The 18,249-nt window shown below is 40.3% G+C and overlaps 1 protein-coding gene across 1 annotated transcript; it reads left to right on the top strand.

The window, feature by feature from the left end:
* The first annotated feature begins 520 nt into the window (after positions 1 to 520).
* On the top strand, positions 521 to 4,928 carry LOC124095478 (RE1-silencing transcription factor-like). Its single transcript, XM_046448658.2, is given in 2 exon segments — positions 521 to 2,548; positions 2,550 to 4,928. Coding segments are annotated over 2 exon segments (3,243 nt in total). The 5' UTR covers positions 521 to 823; the 3' UTR covers positions 4,068 to 4,928.
* The last annotated feature ends 13,321 nt before the right edge of the window (positions 4,929 to 18,249 follow it).

The following is an 18,249-nucleotide window of genomic DNA, read 5'->3' as shown; positions in this document are numbered from 1 at the left end:
CAGGTCTCAATATAATCAACATGAAACTACCTCAAACCTGATCTGAAGATTCAGTGCATTCCAGAAATTCCCAACACGCTCTTTTTAAACCTAGACTAGACATCACTGACTTCAAAAGGACACACACTTCAAGAAGCCACACATAAGGATGTCAGAACCTATCAAAATACTCTCTAGATTTGCATTTAAAATGGGAAACTGTAAAACTCTAGAAGATGTGCATGACCACATATTTCATGATGAGGTTCTAAATACAACCCACCCCCAAAATCCACGAAAGCTATGGATGTGGCTCAGTGGTTAAGCAACCTGGGTTCAATCCCTGCTATCAAACAAACAAACAATAACAACAAGAAATCCATGAAAGAAAAACCTGAAAATGTGGACTGTATTAAATTCCTCTGTAAAAAAAATCATATTAAGGAAATAAAAAGACAAATCAAAGACTGAGGGAATCTTTGGAAAGTATATGTCTAAAACAAACTTGTGGGGGCGGCGGCGGCGCGGGCTGGTGCGCGGCACAGCGTCCTGTGCTGGAATGTGCGGCTCCCGCGAGCTCGCGGCGCAGCAGCAGGCCAAGCGCCGCCGAGGCCCCTGGCCCCAGACCCCGGCGGCAGCCCGGACGGCTGGGCGAGGGCTGGCAGCCTGAGCACTTTCTGCAGCCCCGCTCCTGGCCTTTAAGGGCCTCGACAGCCCAAGCACCCAACTTTTTCCACCCCTCCCCCCCTCCCCTAAAACTCCAACAACAAAGAAAAGTAGTCGGCGGAGGGGTGGCGACGCCGGGTCGCCAGTTCCCCCTCTCCGAGGAAGACCGAATACAGTTATGGCTACCCAGGTGATGGGGCAGTCTTCTGGAGGAGGAGGGCTGTTCACTGGCAGTGGCAACATTGGCATGGCCTTGCCCAACGACATGTATGACTTGCATGACCTCTCCAAAGCTGAACTGGCTGCTCCTCAGCTTATCATGCTAGCAAACGTGGCCTTAACTGGGGAAGTGAATGGCAGCTGCTGTGATTACCTGGTTGGTGAAGAAAGACAGATGGCAGAATTGATGCCTGTTGGGGATAACAACTTTTCAGATAGTGATGGAGAAGGACTTGAGGAATCTCCTGAAATAAAAGGTGAACCTAATGGACTCGAAAACATGGAACTGAGAAGTTTGGAAGCCAGTGTTGTAGAACCACAGCCTGTATTTGAGGCATCAGCTGCTCCAGAAATTTACAGCTCAAATAAAGATCTTCCTAATGAAACACCTGGAGCAGAGGACAAATGCAAGAACTTGAAGACCAAACCCTTTCGCTGTAAGCCATGCCAATATGAAGCAGAATCTGAAGAACAATTTGTGCATCATATCAGAGTTCATAGTGCCAAGAAGTTTTTTGTGGAAGAAAGTGCAGAGAAGCAAGCAAAAGCCAGAGAATCTGGCTCTTCCACTGCTGAAGAGGGAGATTTCTCTAAGGGCCCCATTCGCTGTGACCGCTGTGGCTACAATACCAATAGATATGATCACTATACTGCGCACCTGAAACACCACACAAGAGCTGGAGATAACGAGCGAGTCTACAAGTGCATCATTTGCACTTACACAACAGTAAGCGAGTATCACTGGAGGAAACACTTAAGAAACCATTTTCCAAGGAAAGTATACACATGTGGTAAATGCAACTATTTTTCAGACAGAAAAAACAATTACGTTCAGCACGTTCGAACTCATACAGGAGAACGCCCATATAAATGTGAACTTTGTCCTTATTCAAGTTCTCAGAAGACTCATCTAACTAGACATATGCGTACTCATTCAGGTGAGAAGCCATTTAAATGTGATCAATGCAGTTATGTGGCCTCTAATCAACATGAAGTAACTCGCCATGCAAGACAGGTTCACAATGGGCCTAAACCTCTTAATTGCCCCCACTGTGACTACAAAACAGCAGATAGAAGCAACTTCAAAAAACATGTAGAGCTACATGTGAACCCACGGCAGTTTAATTGCCCTGTATGCGACTATGCAGCTTCCAAAAAGTGTAATCTACAGTATCATTTCAAATCTAAGCATCCTACTTGTCCTAATAAAACAATGGATGTGTCAAAAGTGAAATTAAAGAAAACCAAAAAGCGAGAGGCTGACTTACTTGATAACAGTACTACCAATGAAAAAACAGAAACAGAGCAAACGAAAATAAAAGGGGATGTAGCTGGAAAGAAAAATGAGAGGTCTGTAAAAGTGGAGAAAAAAGATAATGTTTCAAAAGAGAAAAAACCTTGTAGCAATGTTTCAATGATTCAGGTCACTACCAGAACTCGCAAGTCAGCAACAGAAGCTAAAGACATGGATGTGCATACAAGAAATAATTCAGAAAAATCCTGTAAAGCCAAGAAAAGCAAAAGGAAGATGGAAATTGAAGCCCATTCCAAGCATGATCCTGTGAATGATGAGGAATCTATGACAAAAAAGAAAAGGAAGATAGAAGGTAAATCCAAAAATAGTCAGGAAGTACCAAAGGGTGATAACAAAGTGGAGGAGAATAAAAAACAAAATACCTGTGTGAAAAAAAAAAACAAAGAAGAAAACCCTAAAAAATAAACAAAGTAAAAAAAGCAGCAAGCCTTCTCAGAAAGACACCTCTCAGAAGGAACCTGTTCAAAAGGAGACTAGTCAGAAGGGGCCTGTTCAAGATGTTCAGAAGGGGCCCTTGCAGATAGAGTTGCCTCTACCCATGGAACCTGTTCAGGTAGAGCCTGCTCACATGGAGGTGGTTCAGAAGGGGCCTGTTCAAGTAGAGCCTGCTCACATGGAGGTGGTTCAGAAGGGGCTTGTTCAAGTAGAGCCTGCTCAGGTGGAAGTGGTTCACCAGGAGTCTGCTCACATGGAGCTGATCCCTCCTATGGAGACTGTCCACATGGAGGAGGTTGTTCACAAGGGGCCTTCTCACGTGGAGCTGCCCCCTCCTGTGGAGTCTGCTCATATGGAAGAGGTTCAGAAGGAGCCTGCTGAGATGGAGCTGCCCTCTCCTATGGAATCTCCTCTTACAGAGGATGTTCAGAAGGGGCCTCTGCAGATAGAGTTGCCTCTACCCATGGAACCTGTTCAGATGGGGCCTGTTAACATGGAGTCTGTTCAGATGGAAGTTGTTCAGAAGGAGCCTGCTCAGATGGAGCTGTCTCCTCCCATAGATCCTCCTCTTCACAATGAGCCAATTCCCAAAAAGACTTCTCCCCGAAAAGATAACAGAAAGGAAAGGTCCAATATGCAGAGTGAAATGACACGTAAGGAGCAAGTCCTTATTGAAGTAGGCTTAGTGCCTGTTAAAGATAGCCAGATTCTAAAGGAAAATAAAAGCACACAGGAACTTTTGGCATCATCAACACCACTGCCAAAGGAAGACTTAAGAGAGGAGGAGTCAGAAGACCAAAAATTACTCTCAGAAGGTGAAGGAAACAAAGAAGACCCTTTTCTGAAAGTAGGAACAGAAGAAGCAGAGAAGAGTGTAGCCGATTCCTGTACCAAGGAATCTAGTACTAGTGTTTCATCTTCTGGACAAAAGTTGAATATGCCAGGGGGTGAAACTTTAGCTGATAAGCATCAGACTGACTCAGCTATGCTTTGTGAAGTGGAAATGGATACTGATCATAACCCAGCAGAGAATCTCCCTGATAAAGACTCAGCAGTTGGAGAACCAGTTTCACCATTGCTTCTTCCCCCACCAATAGGCGAACATGAAGCAGTGTCCCAAACTGTGCTGGCTTCACCTCCTGTTACTGTGGCAGTAAATGAGTCTCAGGAAATTGATGAAGATGAAGGTATCCACAGTCATGACGGAAGTGACCTAAGTGACAACATGTCAGAGGGTAGTGATGATTCTGGATTGCATGGGGCTCGTCCAGTTCCACAAGAAGCTAGTACAAAAGATGCAAAAGAAGCCTTGGCAGGCAAAGGGACTGAGGGAGATTTTGTTTGCATCTTCTGTGATCGTTCTTTTAGGAAAGAAAAAGATTACAGCAAACACCTCAATCGCCATTTGGTTAATGTGTATTTCCTTGAAAAAGCAGCTAAAGGGCAGGAGTAATTAAAGATTGGGACAAGGTTCCAGTTCTTGGTTTGTAAGAGCTATTAATTTTTATATTCATTTATAATAGTAGAAAAACCTTTTAAGATTGCTTTAATTAGTGTCTAGTATTGATTTTTAAGAGGCATCCTTTTCCTTAGGACTTCATATATACCTGTTGATTGTTGTATAAATTTTAGCAAATCCAAGGGAGTTTAGTGTACTAAAAAAAACAGCAGATACCTAAATCTATTTAGCTTATATGTTCAATTGAAATGAGAAGGCCATGATGATATAATAGCATTCTATTGCTTTGTCCATTTACAACTTGACATTGTTTTCCTCCGTGTCTGTCTTCTATCACTTTAGTTTACTTTTCCTTTTTTATTTAGCTCTATAAAAATTGGCTCAATAGCAAATTACTTGAACAATTTGCCTGCTTTATATAAAGTTAGCACTTTAAGATTTCTTTAGAGATGAAAAAAAGACATTTAAATTGAAGAAAAATTAGCCCAACAGTGGACATTGTATCAGTCCAGGTATTTACTTGCTGAGTTTTGATCAATATTTTGTGTTAATTGTCATAAAAACAGTGATTTTGGTGTTTTTAAATTTTTTTTTTATTTTGGTGCTTTAATGGCTTAAGATGTTGCACATTGTTTTTGTTTTTTGTTGTTTTTTTTTTAACCTATGCAGTTATATTTTTCTAGAAATAGCATTTGTGTTGAGCAGTAACACTTTATACATATATATGCATGTTTATTTTGGCCTCATCAGAGGAATATTTTTAGGCTTGTTTGCAAAAGGGCAGTTTTTATTTTCTTTGCTGCAATTGTCTTTTTTGCAGAATAATAGTGTGTGCAAGTTTGTGAGCAAATGAAACATGCAGGTTCAATCCATTCATTATGATTTTCATATCTTATACCTATGCCAGAATCTGTATTTCACATTAAGTTATTTATTTTGAAAGAATATAGTAAATTCACAGCTCTCTTTCTTGATTTTGCAATAAATAAACCAAGAGGTTTTTATTTTTAAAACACATTTTAATCTCAAATACCAACCATCAGTTACATTATTTTTTAATTTTTTTTGCCTGTTATGGTACAGTTACTTCTTAACTGTAATGTTATCTTTGGGGAGAACCTTTTCTCTTAAATGGTTGGTGTCCATGTGGCTACTTAGCTGAATAAAGAATTGTAACTGAGATTTGGAAATTGCAAACCTAGAATTAGGAGACGCAATCATTCCTTCAAGTTGTATGGGACATCACTTGTGAGATTCCAAAGCCATAGCTATTATACAGCAAATCTAGAATGAGAGATGGCATGAGTTCTGGCAAGTCAGCTGCAGCTTCCTGTGAATACAGCGAAGAAAGCTGGTGAACTTCAGTACAGTCCAGATTTTAAAAATCATACTTTCTCAGGGATCTCCACAAACTAGTGGGTGTCCTGGCTGTCCCTATGACAGCCTCTTCTACAGGTGAGGCCTCAAGTGAATTGCAGCTATCCTGATGTGCCTATAGGGGCACTTTGTATGAAAAAGGGTGTGTACTCCAAAACTGTTCTGTAGGTTCTTTGGCCATTTGCCAGAGAGTATGAAAGAATCCAACATAGGATTTGTATTAACGTTAGGAGTTCATTTCAGTAAAATAAAGTGTGATCCCAATAGGGAATCTTGAATTTCAGCCTCCCATGTTCTATTTTTGAAATAACCCCCTTCATGAATATTTTGATAATTTTCTTTTACCTGGTTATCTCTTTGAGGTAGGTTTCAGATTTTGGCAGTACAACATGAAAGATTAGGACAAGCATTAATGTATGGGTGGAAAACTTGTTAATCTGAGAGTGAAGTTTGAGTTAAAAGTTGCTCAAACTTGGAATTGACTGGGAGGCCAAAGAATTTTAAGAAGATTCTCTCAAAACATGAGTAAGTTGTGTGATAACGGTGTGTTTGGCGTGTATGAATGGGAATTTATAAATGTTGAATTATAGGCTCCGACAATCATTGTCAGCAGGAGATCAAGCTGCAAATATTTATGTTTTAAACCTTAAATTATAAAGCTAGTTAAGTCTTCCTAATAACTAGTTTTTAATGTTAATGAGCACATTTTACCTAAGTTACCTTTTACATTATATTGAAAAAGATTCATTTTAAGCACAGATTAGAGATTGGGAATCTGCTTGGGGAAGAGGTCTTTCTGGATTCTTTCATACTGTAAAGGAAAGAAATTTGCCTTCTGGGGAATTGAACTAATTTCTAATCTAGCCTTTAAGACTAGAATGCTGAAGACAAAAATATGAAGGAGATTAAAACCCCTTATTAAGTTGATGTGTAAAACATTGTTACTGGAAATTGATTGGGACTTGAGGCCTTTCTTCCAGAAAACAAGGACTTGATTATCAGGCCTATATTAGGTCCTGAACCTTAATGCCATGTATTTGTACTTTTTAAAAATTGTTTCAATGAAAAATATATTAGTAATTGGAACTTCTGGTCCAGTTGGGAGTTCTTCCATTTGAAAAATGTGATATTTGCATGGAACTGTTTGAATCTTTGTATTTTCTAGTGCCCTCCCCACAATAGAATTGAAGCTAGAACTTTCTCTTTTGATAAAGGAACAATAAACATGTTATTTGTAAATTGGTATTTAGTAACTAGTGGTAAACTTGAAGTACTAGAATGCATTATAAGCCTAATCCTAGGTAGTCATGAAAATCTAATTATTTTTGAACCTGTATTCCCATTGGTTTCCAGTATATTTAAGTTATATTTTCCTCTTTATCAGAGCTGCTTCTTATTCGGGGGCTACTTTTATTTTTATTGAGGTGTCATTCATAAGGAGCTAAAATTGTTTTGATAAGGCTTCTTATAACTGTAGCTGGATGTTTTGCTCTAGTCTTCCAAGAAGGGCCATTTTATTTTTTAGAGTAGTCACTTATAACGGCATGTGGTCATTGACTCTGGGGGCCGTTTGCATTGCATGCTGATATAAATTAAAACCCCAGTTAACATCATCACATGTCACCCCATGAATGTTGAAGATGGAAGGAATACCTTGCCTGTAGTATACTGTCACTTCTGGACTGAAAAGCTGGGGGAGGAAATTTACTTTGCATATATCAAAAAAACTTAAAGCCAGTATGTCAAGTTCAATTGTTGACCTCAGCAGATGAAGTGAGCTGATAGTGTTAATTCAGATTTAAGAAATTATCTGAATCTTGGTTTGTGTAGATTTATAATCTACATACTATATTAATTAAATCAGATAGCTTTTACAGTACCACATGTGTACATAGGCACCCTCCCATCCCCTTCTGCATCCATTAGTTACTGAACTTTCTGAACTGGCATTGTAACATAACAACAATGTTTTGTTGCACCAATTTTATAAACTTTTACAGTGCAATACGTGTTATTTTTCTGAGGCAAACCAAAGGTATATTTCTCAAGGTTCTTGCTGCTTTCTTTAGCAGCATTTGATGGTGGATCTTTTATATACATTTGTAATAGATAAAAATAAGCCAGATTGCAAATTCTTTTTAAAATCTTAAACCATGTACCAAGTTTTCGGTTGAAATTGTGTAGGATAAGTTAAAACTTAAATTGCATTCTATTAACCAATGTGAGTGTATTTCTGTAAGCATAGTTATGTTGAAATAAAGTTTTAAAAAGCAAAAAAAAAAAAAAATAAATAAATAAATAAATAAATAAAAATAAAACAAACTTGTGTAAAAAATATAGTAAGACTCAACAATAAGACAACATAATGGGAAAAGATATGAACAGACAACTCACAAGAAAGATACGACATGGTAAAGAAGCATAGAAATGATTCTTAGTATCACCTGTCATGCACTGCACATCTACCGAGCTGCTAAGATCTTTAGTAAGTGTAGTATCAACCATGAGGATGATGAACAGCCACAGGCACTCCTGTGCATTGCTGGAAGAGCACAAAACAGTTCAACACTATCAAAAAACTGACCATTTTCCCCAAAGTTAGACATGGTTTCACCACATGGTCCTAAAAATATAGACAACTGCCTCAAAAATGTATATCGAGATAACAGCACACCATTACATATAGTATTCTATTCACAATGCACTAATACCTTAAGCAATCAGGATGTACTTCAATGGGTAATAAAATAGCATAACTGCTATGAATCTATGCCATGGAGGCCCTGGTGTCTCTGAGCTCCCCCAGGTCCCTACTCTAGACTGCCTTTACTTTTGCACACCTCACAGAGGGAAAAGTGAATTCTGAATAAAAACACCTGTACATGCAGCTCATCAACTCATGCTCAATATGCAGTTGCTGCCTATGGAAAAAGATTAAAAAGTTCTGGATGTGGGTGGTAAACTTAGAAAAATGCAAGCACAACAACCCAGGCCTACATCTTTGTTCATAGGAGCTTCCTGGGGAACAACAGACAAATGTGGAGGCAACTCCAGGATCCCCACACAACCACATCTAGGGGAGAACCTGAAGGTGGCTGTCATTAGGGCCCCTGTGTCTCACCTCTGATCAGCTTAGAGGACATTATGCTACAGATTCATACCTCCATCCCAATTTTTAATTTCATCTCTTTCCACAGGTTGCAAATGCATCCTGAGCTTGGATTCTGTTGATTGATTAGCTTGTTTAATGTTGCAAAGAGAGCTATTCCACTACCTAGTCCTGATGCACAACCTCTGAAATTCACTGTTCTGGTTATTCAACATACATTTGGTTTAGCAGTTGTTGGGGTTTGCACACTCTGCCATCTGCGCAACTTTCTCTGTGTCCAGAGGCTGCAGAGGTGTTATCTGTTGTTCCAATTAACTTTTCCCTTCATTTTCATTGAGCCATAGTGGCCCTGAGGTTAGCAATTGTAGCTCCAACTCATCGAAATTCTGCAGGTCTCCTCCGGCGAGCAGAGTGTCCCTGTCTCCCGGGGACTGGTGGCAGCTCTGTGGGAGTGGAGCAGAACAGTGGAGTGGAGCCTCCTCGGGCTGGGGAACCTGGAGGAGAAAGGGCAGAGCCGAGGTGCGCGGATGCCAGACCCACAGTTTCCACTGCAGGATAAACCAAGCACCTTTCAGAAACTACAACCTGGCTTCTGTCCGCCAAGTACCTCCTATGGGCGGCACAAACAGGGGACCTTTTTGGCAGCAGAACGTGGAGACCCGGAACCCCTGAAGCCACACCTGAGAAGGACGAGTGCCCTCCAGGCTCCATAAAGTCAATCCAGGGTGCTGGAGTGGGAGAAAGGGCTGCGTTCCAGGACGTGATTTCTGAGTTCTAATTCCGCTGCACCCTGGCCCAAGCCTGCGTGGTTTGGCTATGTGACTTAACCCCTCTGAGCTGTAGTTTCCCACCTGCGCCAGGCGGTGGCAGTGCTGTCCTGGTTCCGGCCAGATGGGCAGCAAGGAGCTGGTGGTTTCAGGGTTGGAAAGCACTCTGGGGCTCTGTAGCACTGCCACATTCTGTGCATGGATCCTGCTCCCCTCTCCATAGCTCTGTATTCAGCTTGTACTCAGCTTCAAGTCACTGCAGCCATAACGTAATTCCACATAGGTAATCGCCCATTCTTCAATATACCCCACATTGTTTGGAGAACCATGCGGTAAATGCCCTCATTTGCGGGGCTGGGATGTGGCTCAGTGACTGAACGCTTGCCTCATACATGTGAGGCCCTAGTTTCAATCCTCAGCACCACATAAAAAGAAAATAAAAATTAAAAATAAAAACTAAATGCCCTCATTTGCTATTCCCCCTTTCAAGACTTAAACCTTTCTTTCAAGCTTTGGATCTGAGATTTCTCAGTGTCCAATGCAGGTGGGTTTGGTTTTTCCCTCATCTAAGACTGGACCCTGCATTATGGTGGGGCTGGAAGCTGATAGGCATGAAGTGGTGTTTACACATGATGTTGAGGCTGGGACAAAGTTATGTCTAGGAATAGTGACTGAGTCTGAACCAAAATGTAAGGAGTTTTGAGAGCTGTTGAGTAAACACCCAGGCCCTGCCTCTCTGATTTTGAGTCTGAATTATACAAATTAACAGGTGGGATGGGAGCTACTTCTACATAGCATACATGAAAGCAATTCATAGGAGAAAGGAAGAAAGAAAGACTGCAGAAAGGATCCTACACTTGGCTGGGCTCTGGGCACTTCTCTGACCTGTGGCCCTTCCCCCATGGGGCACTAAGCCGTGCCCCTTTACTGACAGGAGGTTCCCTGTCCTACAGACACCAGGTTGTCCTCATCTTGGACATAAGGGTTTTCTGGGTTTCAGCAGAAGTTCAGTGTCTAAGCCCAATGGATGCTACTGGAAAGAGCGGGCAGCTGCAAAAGGAGGATGTGAAAGGCTGGCCAAGGGGAAGTAAATGCAGGTTTGCCCTTGCACAGAAATGGGCTTTCAGTGGACACACTTTGTGCAATAAAGTGGCTAACTCTGAGATAAACAAGATTGATAAGCATTTAGCCAAACTAACCAAAATGAAAAGAGAGAAGACTTACATTAATAAAATTAGAGATGAAAATGGAGAAATTACAGAAATTCAGCAGACATAAGGGACTATATTGAAAACTTATACTCCAATAAATTGGAAAACCTAGAAGAAATAGACACATACAACCTACTAAAACTGAATCAAGAGGACATAGAAAACCTAAACAGACCAATAACTAGGAATGATATATAAAAACCATAAAGTATGCCTTCCAAAAAATAAAACCCTGGGACCAGATAGATTCTCAGCTGAATTCTACCAGACCTTTAAAGAAGAACTAAAGCCAATACTCCTCAAATTATTCCATGAAATAGAAAGGAATGGAGCACTTCCAAATTCATTCTATGAAGCTAGTATCACTCTCATATCAAAACCAGATAAGGACACATCAAGTAAAGAACACTACAGACCACTGTCATTGATGAACTTAGACTTTTAAAAAATATACCTAATAAAATATTAGCAAATCATGTTCAACAACATACTAAGAAGATTGTACATCATGATCAACTTGTTTTATACCAGAGATGCAAGGATGGTTTAATATACACAGATCAGTAAATGTAATTCATCACATAAGTAGAATTAAGGGCAAAAATCATTTAGTCATCTTGATAGATACAGAGAAAGCATTTGACAAAATTCAGCACAAAATTTGACAAAATAAAATCAATGAAGAAACTAGGGATAGAAGAAACCTTCCTAAATACCATAAAGGGTATATATGAAAAAACCTAAAGCCAACCCCACAGTAAATAGGAGAAAACTGAAAGCATTTCCTTTAAAATCAATAACAGACAAAGATGTCCACTCTCGCCACTCCTGTTTAATATAATTCTAGGCAGAACAATTAGACAAGAGAAGGAAATAAAGGGATTAAAAATAGGAAAGAAAGAAGTCAAATTATCACTGTTGGCAGATGATTTGGTCCTATACTTAGAAGATAAAAAAAAAAACTCCACCAAAAGACTAGCAGGGCTAATAAGCAAGTTTGTAAAAGTAAAAAGTTACAGAATCAACATAAAAAATCAGTAGCTTTCCTATACATCAATAATTAACCTGCAGAGAAAGTAATCAAGAAAACTATTCCATTCTCAGTAGCCTCAAAGAAAATAAAATACCTGGGAATAAATCTAACCAAGGAGGTGAAAGATCTCTACAATGAAATCTATAGAACATATAATAAAGAAATTGAAGATGACTCAAGAAGATGTAAATACCTCCTGTGTTCATGGACACAAATATGAGCTTTCAAGGCCCCGTCTTTTTTCTGATGTGGCTCACAGGAGTCAGAAAGCAGTGTACTTAGTACTGCAAATTCACCACAAAGCCTATCTTTCAAACATATCTTAAATAATAAACTTGAACAGGCAGGTGACAAAAATCAGGGAAAAGAAACCATAAAGGGCATGTTGCTTCATGCCCTCTCCAGGTACCACCTCCCAGCACCTTCAGCAACATGGAAGGTCCTTAACCCCTGTCCTTTTGCTTTTCATTTAATGATTCATTAAATAATTACTCATGGTGATCACCTGAAACTTCAACTCTCAATCCTCCCCCAAACCTGTGGGAGGGTTCAAGTTCCAATGAGCTGATCACAGAGTTGGTTCCACTGCACCCAGGGCCACCTAGGAATCATAGACCATGGTTCACCTCCCTGGCTGCAAACAGACACACTGCTTCATTGATTGAAGGATCAGGAGGTTAGTGCCAGGAAACTGGGTCAAAGATCTTTTTTTTTTTTTTTTTGAACCAGAGATTGAACCCAGGGACACTTAACCACTGAGCTCCATCCCCATACCTTTATTTATTTATTTATTTATTCAACTATTTTATTTTTAGATAAGGTCTTCCTAAGTTGCTTTAGGGTATCAATAAGTTGTTCAGGATGGCTTTGAATTTGTATTCCCCCTGCCTCACCCTCCCCAAGGCACTAGATTAACAGGCATCCAACACTGTGCCTTGTCCGTATTTCTTATTATGACTCACCAACACACATAAAGAAATAAATGGAAAATAAATAAATGAATTTTACATATGCTTTTCAACTTGAAAAAGAACTTGAATACACACTACACTAGCAAACATGAAAAGATGCTTAACGACTTAATTATGGACATGTAAGTTAAAGTCACAGTGAAATTTCCTCACTCCTGTTAATATGACCATTATCAAAATAATTTAAAATAGCAAGCATTGGTAAGAATGAAGACAAATGTGTAATCTGTATGTGGAATAATTGCAGTTTCATCAAAAAGTTAAAATTAGAATTATTAGAATTATCATAGTACTCAAGTCTGTTCCTAGGTTTTTACACCAAAGAACTGAAAGAAGATATTCAAAGCAAAATGTGTATGTGTTCTTTCCATCTGTTTAAGTCATGAAAATGAGGGACAGGCTCAGAAAGAATTCCAGGAAGAAAAATGGGGATCTGAGTAAAAAATTATTATAGCTATGGTGTTTCATCCCCCATTAAAAAAAAAGAAATTGTCAACTCTTTTCACGGAGCACAGCAGGCCTGTGATTCTTGCTCTCATAGAACACCAGTTAGGTGGGTCTCCATATACAGCACAGCAGTCCTGTATGTTCCTGTCTTTCCATGTAGACATGCTCACAGTTTAGATATCAAGTTTCTTGTATCTGCCAGTAGACATGATCAGCCTTAAGAATCCTTCCATCAGAAAACTCCAGTTTTCTGGATATAGAATTCAACAGTTTTGCACATCTACCCATCAATAGAACCCCAATCACCTGTCTGACAAATGGTGCCCAGGAGCCCTGAGTTTCCTGCTATCATTATCCCAGTTGCCTTGCTTTGAATATGGACAGAAGCAGCCCTGGCATTGTGGGTCTCCAAATAGATTCCAGCAGCCATGGTAATTCTGAGACCATGAGCATTATAGACCACTAGCAAAGGAAATTCTGGACAGTATGAATTCCTGACCATACAGAACCCCATGCTCCAGTTCCTGAAGTACAGCCCATCAGTACTGTGTGTCCACCCATCATGGAAACCAAGTTGCCTGGCTTTTTTATAGCAGTCCATCAGTCCTTCACATCCTACCATCATAAGAATCCATTTCCCTAGCTGTCCACAAAGAGCAGAGCAAGTTTGTAAGTCCTGACATCACAGGACCCCAATTTTCTGTGACTTCCATATAAATTCAAGAAGCCCTGCAATTTCTGCCATCATAGAAATCCAATTGTCTCCCCTTGAGCATACACACCAGCAGCCCCAGGAATCTTGTCATTAGAGAAACCCATTTTCTCTGTTCTCCACATTAAAACCAGCAGCCTGGCAATTCCTGCCATCATACAACCAAGTTAACTTGCTCCCCAAGCAAATCCCAACAGTACTGTGAGGCATACCATAAATTCCCCTTGCTTACACATGGAGTTCAGCAGCTTGGTGAATCCTGCCATCATAGAACCCAATTTCCCTGGATCCCCATATACAGCCCAGTAACCCAGTGAATTCTGCCATCCTACAACACCAGTTACCTGCCTCTCCATGTGGACACCAGCAGCCCTTGGATTTCTGATATCATGGAAACACAACTTTCTGTGTCTCCATGAAGATTGCAGCAGCCCTGTGTGTACTGCTGTCATAGACACCAGTTCCATGTCTTTCTATCTAGAAGACAGTAGTCCTAGTTGTCCAGTCATCAATAGAATCCCAGTTCCCTTGATACAAGAGTCCAGCAGTACTGTGAGTCCTACCATCACAGAACCATACTTCCCTGAGGTTTCTCATAAATCTGGGAGCACTTCAAGTCTTATCAACAGAACATCAGTTCCCTTGCTCGCCATATAAAAAAGCAGCAGCTCTGGGAGCCCAAACATCATTGAATCACTATTCCATTGCTTACTCAAAGCCATCAGTTCTAAACATCCTGCCATCACAGGTTACAAAGATCCCTTTGCTACACAATTAGTTCAGCAGTCAAGTATGCTTTTCTCATAGAAAATCAGTTCTGAGGCACTACACAAAGATCCCTACAGACCTGGAGGTTCTGTCATCAAAGTCTCCAGTTCTGTGCCATTCAACATAGACCCCAGTATAATGAAGAGTCTGGCCATCACAGAAACTCTGTAATCTTGCTTTCCACATACATAATATCAACATTGTGTATTCTTCCTTCATAGTATATTAGTTCCCTGGTTCTCCAAATAGAGCACAAAGCCTGGCAATTTTTGTTCCCCTAAAACCCCAGTTCCCTGGCTCTACACATACACCTAGCAATGCTGAGACTCCTTCCACTATAAAATGCCAGTTTCTTGACTCTCCTCATGAAACCCAACAGTTTGGGCTGTCCTACCATCATACCACATCAGGTCCCTAGGTCTCTACATAGAGCACAGCAATGCTGGTTGCCCTGCCATCAGAGAACTCCTGCTCCCTGGAACCCCATGTAGAGACAACAAGCCATGAGTGTCCACATCATAGAATTTCACTTCCCTGGTTCATCACATATAGCACAACAGCCCTACAGTCTTTCCATAACAGACCCAGATTTTCCTGACTCACCATGGAGAGTCAAGTAGCCTTATGATACACACCATCATAGAACTCCAATTCCCTGAATTACCTCATAGAACTCAGAAGATATGAACATAATGCCATCAATGTAACACAAGTTTCTTGTCTCAGTATCAAGGCCCAACAGCTCCAATGAGTCATGTCATCAAGAAAATCCCAGTTTCCAGTATTTCCACAATAAGTCAGAATTCCCAATATCCCTGCCATCATAGAATCTGTTTCCTGGCTTTGAACAAAGAGACCAGCAGTCTTATAATCCTGCCATCATAAAAATCCAGTTCCCTTGTGCTCAAATAGAGTCCACCAGCCCTATGAGTCTTGTCATCAAATAACACAACTGTGTGGGCTAAGCAGAGTCCAGTGAACCATGAGTCCTGACATCATACAATTCCAGTTACTAGCTCTCCGTGTACAGACCTTTGGTACTGAACATGTAGACATCAATAGAATTATAGCTCAATGTTTCACCACATAGATTCCAGCAGTCCTGAATAGTTTCCCATCATAGAACCCCACATTCTTCACTCTCCACCTAGAACCCAATAATTCTGTGAATCCTGAAATCCACTTCCCTGACTCTCCACATAAAATCCAGAAGACCTGTTTCCTTTCATTATTAGAATCCCAGTCCTAGGCTATCCAAACAGTGCTCAGCAACACTGGCAATCATATCATCAGAAATGCCACTTATCTGGTACTCCATGTATAACTCTGCAGCCTTATAAAGCTTGTCATCCATATAAATCCTTTATACTAGTCCAACACACAGAGACCAGTAGAACTCCAAATCATGCCATCAATAGAACCACATATCCCTGGCTCTCCATCAAGTCCATTAGTCTTTCAAGCCCTGCCATCATAGAACCCCATTACCAGCAGTACCACAATGTGTGCCATCATAGATGCCCTGTTTCCCACCTCTCCATATGTTGTCTAAATGTTCTGTGATTCCTACCATAATAGTACTCCATTTTCCTTGGTCTCCACCTAGCACTCAGCAGACCTCAGAATCCTGCCCTAATAGGTCCCTGGTTTCCTGGCTCCTCACAAAGTGCCCTGCAGCTTTACAACTGCTGCCTTTCTAGAACTCCAGTACCCTGGCTCTCCACAAAGAGCTCAGTAGAAAAACAATATCCTGTTTTTTCACAGAGTCCAATCTTGTGTTTCCTTCCAATTTAGATATCATGTTCTCTGGCTCTCCACAAAATGCTCAGCATTTCTATAAGTTCTGCAACTTTATAAAGCCAGTTCCTTTACTCTTCATATATAGTCAAGTAGCTTTCAGTGTCCTTCTATCATAGAACTAGGGTTCCTTAGATCTCTGAACAGACTCCAGCAGCCTTGGGTGTTCTGACTTAATAGATCCCCAGTTCTCTGGCAATCTGTGAAGAGGCTACAGTCCTGAAAATAAAGGCCTCCAGAGCAGCCTCTGGTTTTCTTTGGTTATTTTAGCAGACCCACCCTATCCATGTGGCCCTCTGTCTTGCAGAGTGATGCCAGTGTGGTGAGTTTTCTAACACTCATCCTTGAACCTCTCCATGCCAAAGAGCACTTACCTGGTTCTATAGCCCTGTGCAGTCACAGCCACACCTTCCACCTGAACAACCTCTTCATCTTCAAGATCTCAACCCTGAAATAGTACTTTCTTAACTCCTCAATATGTCAAATTTTTTACTCTCACCCTCCATGTGAAAATTATGTGGTTTTTCTTTTTTGCCACAAAATGTTACGAGGACTCTACTAAAGTAACTTGGAAATTTAAATCATATCTTTCTCCACTTAAAAACATGTGGTGAGGGGCTGGGGATGTGGCTCAGTGGTAGAGTGCTTGCCTAGCATGCATGAGGCACTGGATTCGATACTCAGCACTGCATAAAAATTAATAAGATGTTGTGTCCACCTAAAACTAAAAAAAATACATAATATAATATAATAAATAAATAAATAAATAAATAAAAACATGTGGTGAGCCACTGCTGTAGGGCATACATATAATCCCAGCTACTTGGGAAGTTGAGGCAGGAGGAGTCCTGGAAAGTTCAAGGTCAACCTGGACAACATAGCCAGACCTTGTGTTGCAAAATAACACTAAAATAAAGGGCAAGGAAAGATAGAGATCTTGCCTAGTTGCAGAGCACTGTCCCCTAGGCTCAATCCCCAGTACTGCAAAAATAATAAAATAAAACAACATAGTGGACTAGGGTTGTAGCTCAGTGATAGATCACTTGCCTTGATGCATGAGGCACTGGGTTTGAATCTCAGCACCATATAAAAATAAATAAAGATATTGTATCCATATACAACTAAAGAAATATTTATAAAAACAACATAGTGACCAATTTTCCAGTTCATTTCAGCATAACTTACAGACATTTTGGGACTCAGTGACCACCATAGGTGGGAGATCAATATGACAACAATAGTTCCAAGGTCATCATCCACACATACACCTTGTTTCTCAGACAAATTCAAACGTTACCATCAAAAGTAAAATCCAGGATCCCCTATGAAACAAGAGGCCCTTTCAGAGGGTCCATAAAATGAAAACTTTTCATGATATAATACATTATTTGCCTTTTTATTCTCATCATTTCATATTTGTATAGCAGAATTTGACCAGAGACTTACATTAACCCAAGAAACTGATTGCAGAAGCAATTTTCAAGAATCTGGTTTTTTATCATGCTAGACTTTAAAATATTTGCAAAAGAGTAAAACAATACTGCTCTTCTCACTTTTTTGATTATTATTTATAACAATTTTATGTTAACTTGTGATGCATTTATAACTGTGTGTGTGTGTGTGTGTGTGTGTGTGTTGTGATACTGAAGTGTGAGCCCAGGGATGTGGGCCACTGAGCTACATCCCCAGCCCTCTGTTTTATTTTGAAACAGGGCCTGGCTAAGTGTCCCAGGCTCTCCTCAAACTTTTGATCCACTTGCCTCAACTTCCCAAGTCCCTAGGATTTGAGTGTGTGCCAATGTGCAATTAATAAATTACTAATTGTGATAAGCAGAATAATGGTCTTTCAAAGATATATACATGTTTCATCTGTGGAACCTTTCAATATGTTATCTTAAATGACAAAATGGATTTTGTAGATATGATTAAGAATCCTTTGCTGGGCTTGGTGGTGCACATCTGTAATCCCAGGGAGCTGAGGTTG

Source organism: Marmota monax, unplaced genomic scaffold (assembly GCF_021218885.2).
Source record: "Marmota monax isolate L192 unplaced genomic scaffold, Marmota_monax_Labrador192_F-V1.1 WCK01_AAM20220418_F8-fsc00060, whole genome shotgun sequence".
Taxonomy (NCBI): domain Eukaryota; kingdom Metazoa; phylum Chordata; class Mammalia; order Rodentia; family Sciuridae; genus Marmota; species Marmota monax.
This window is presented reverse-complemented; position numbering and strand designations above follow the sequence as displayed.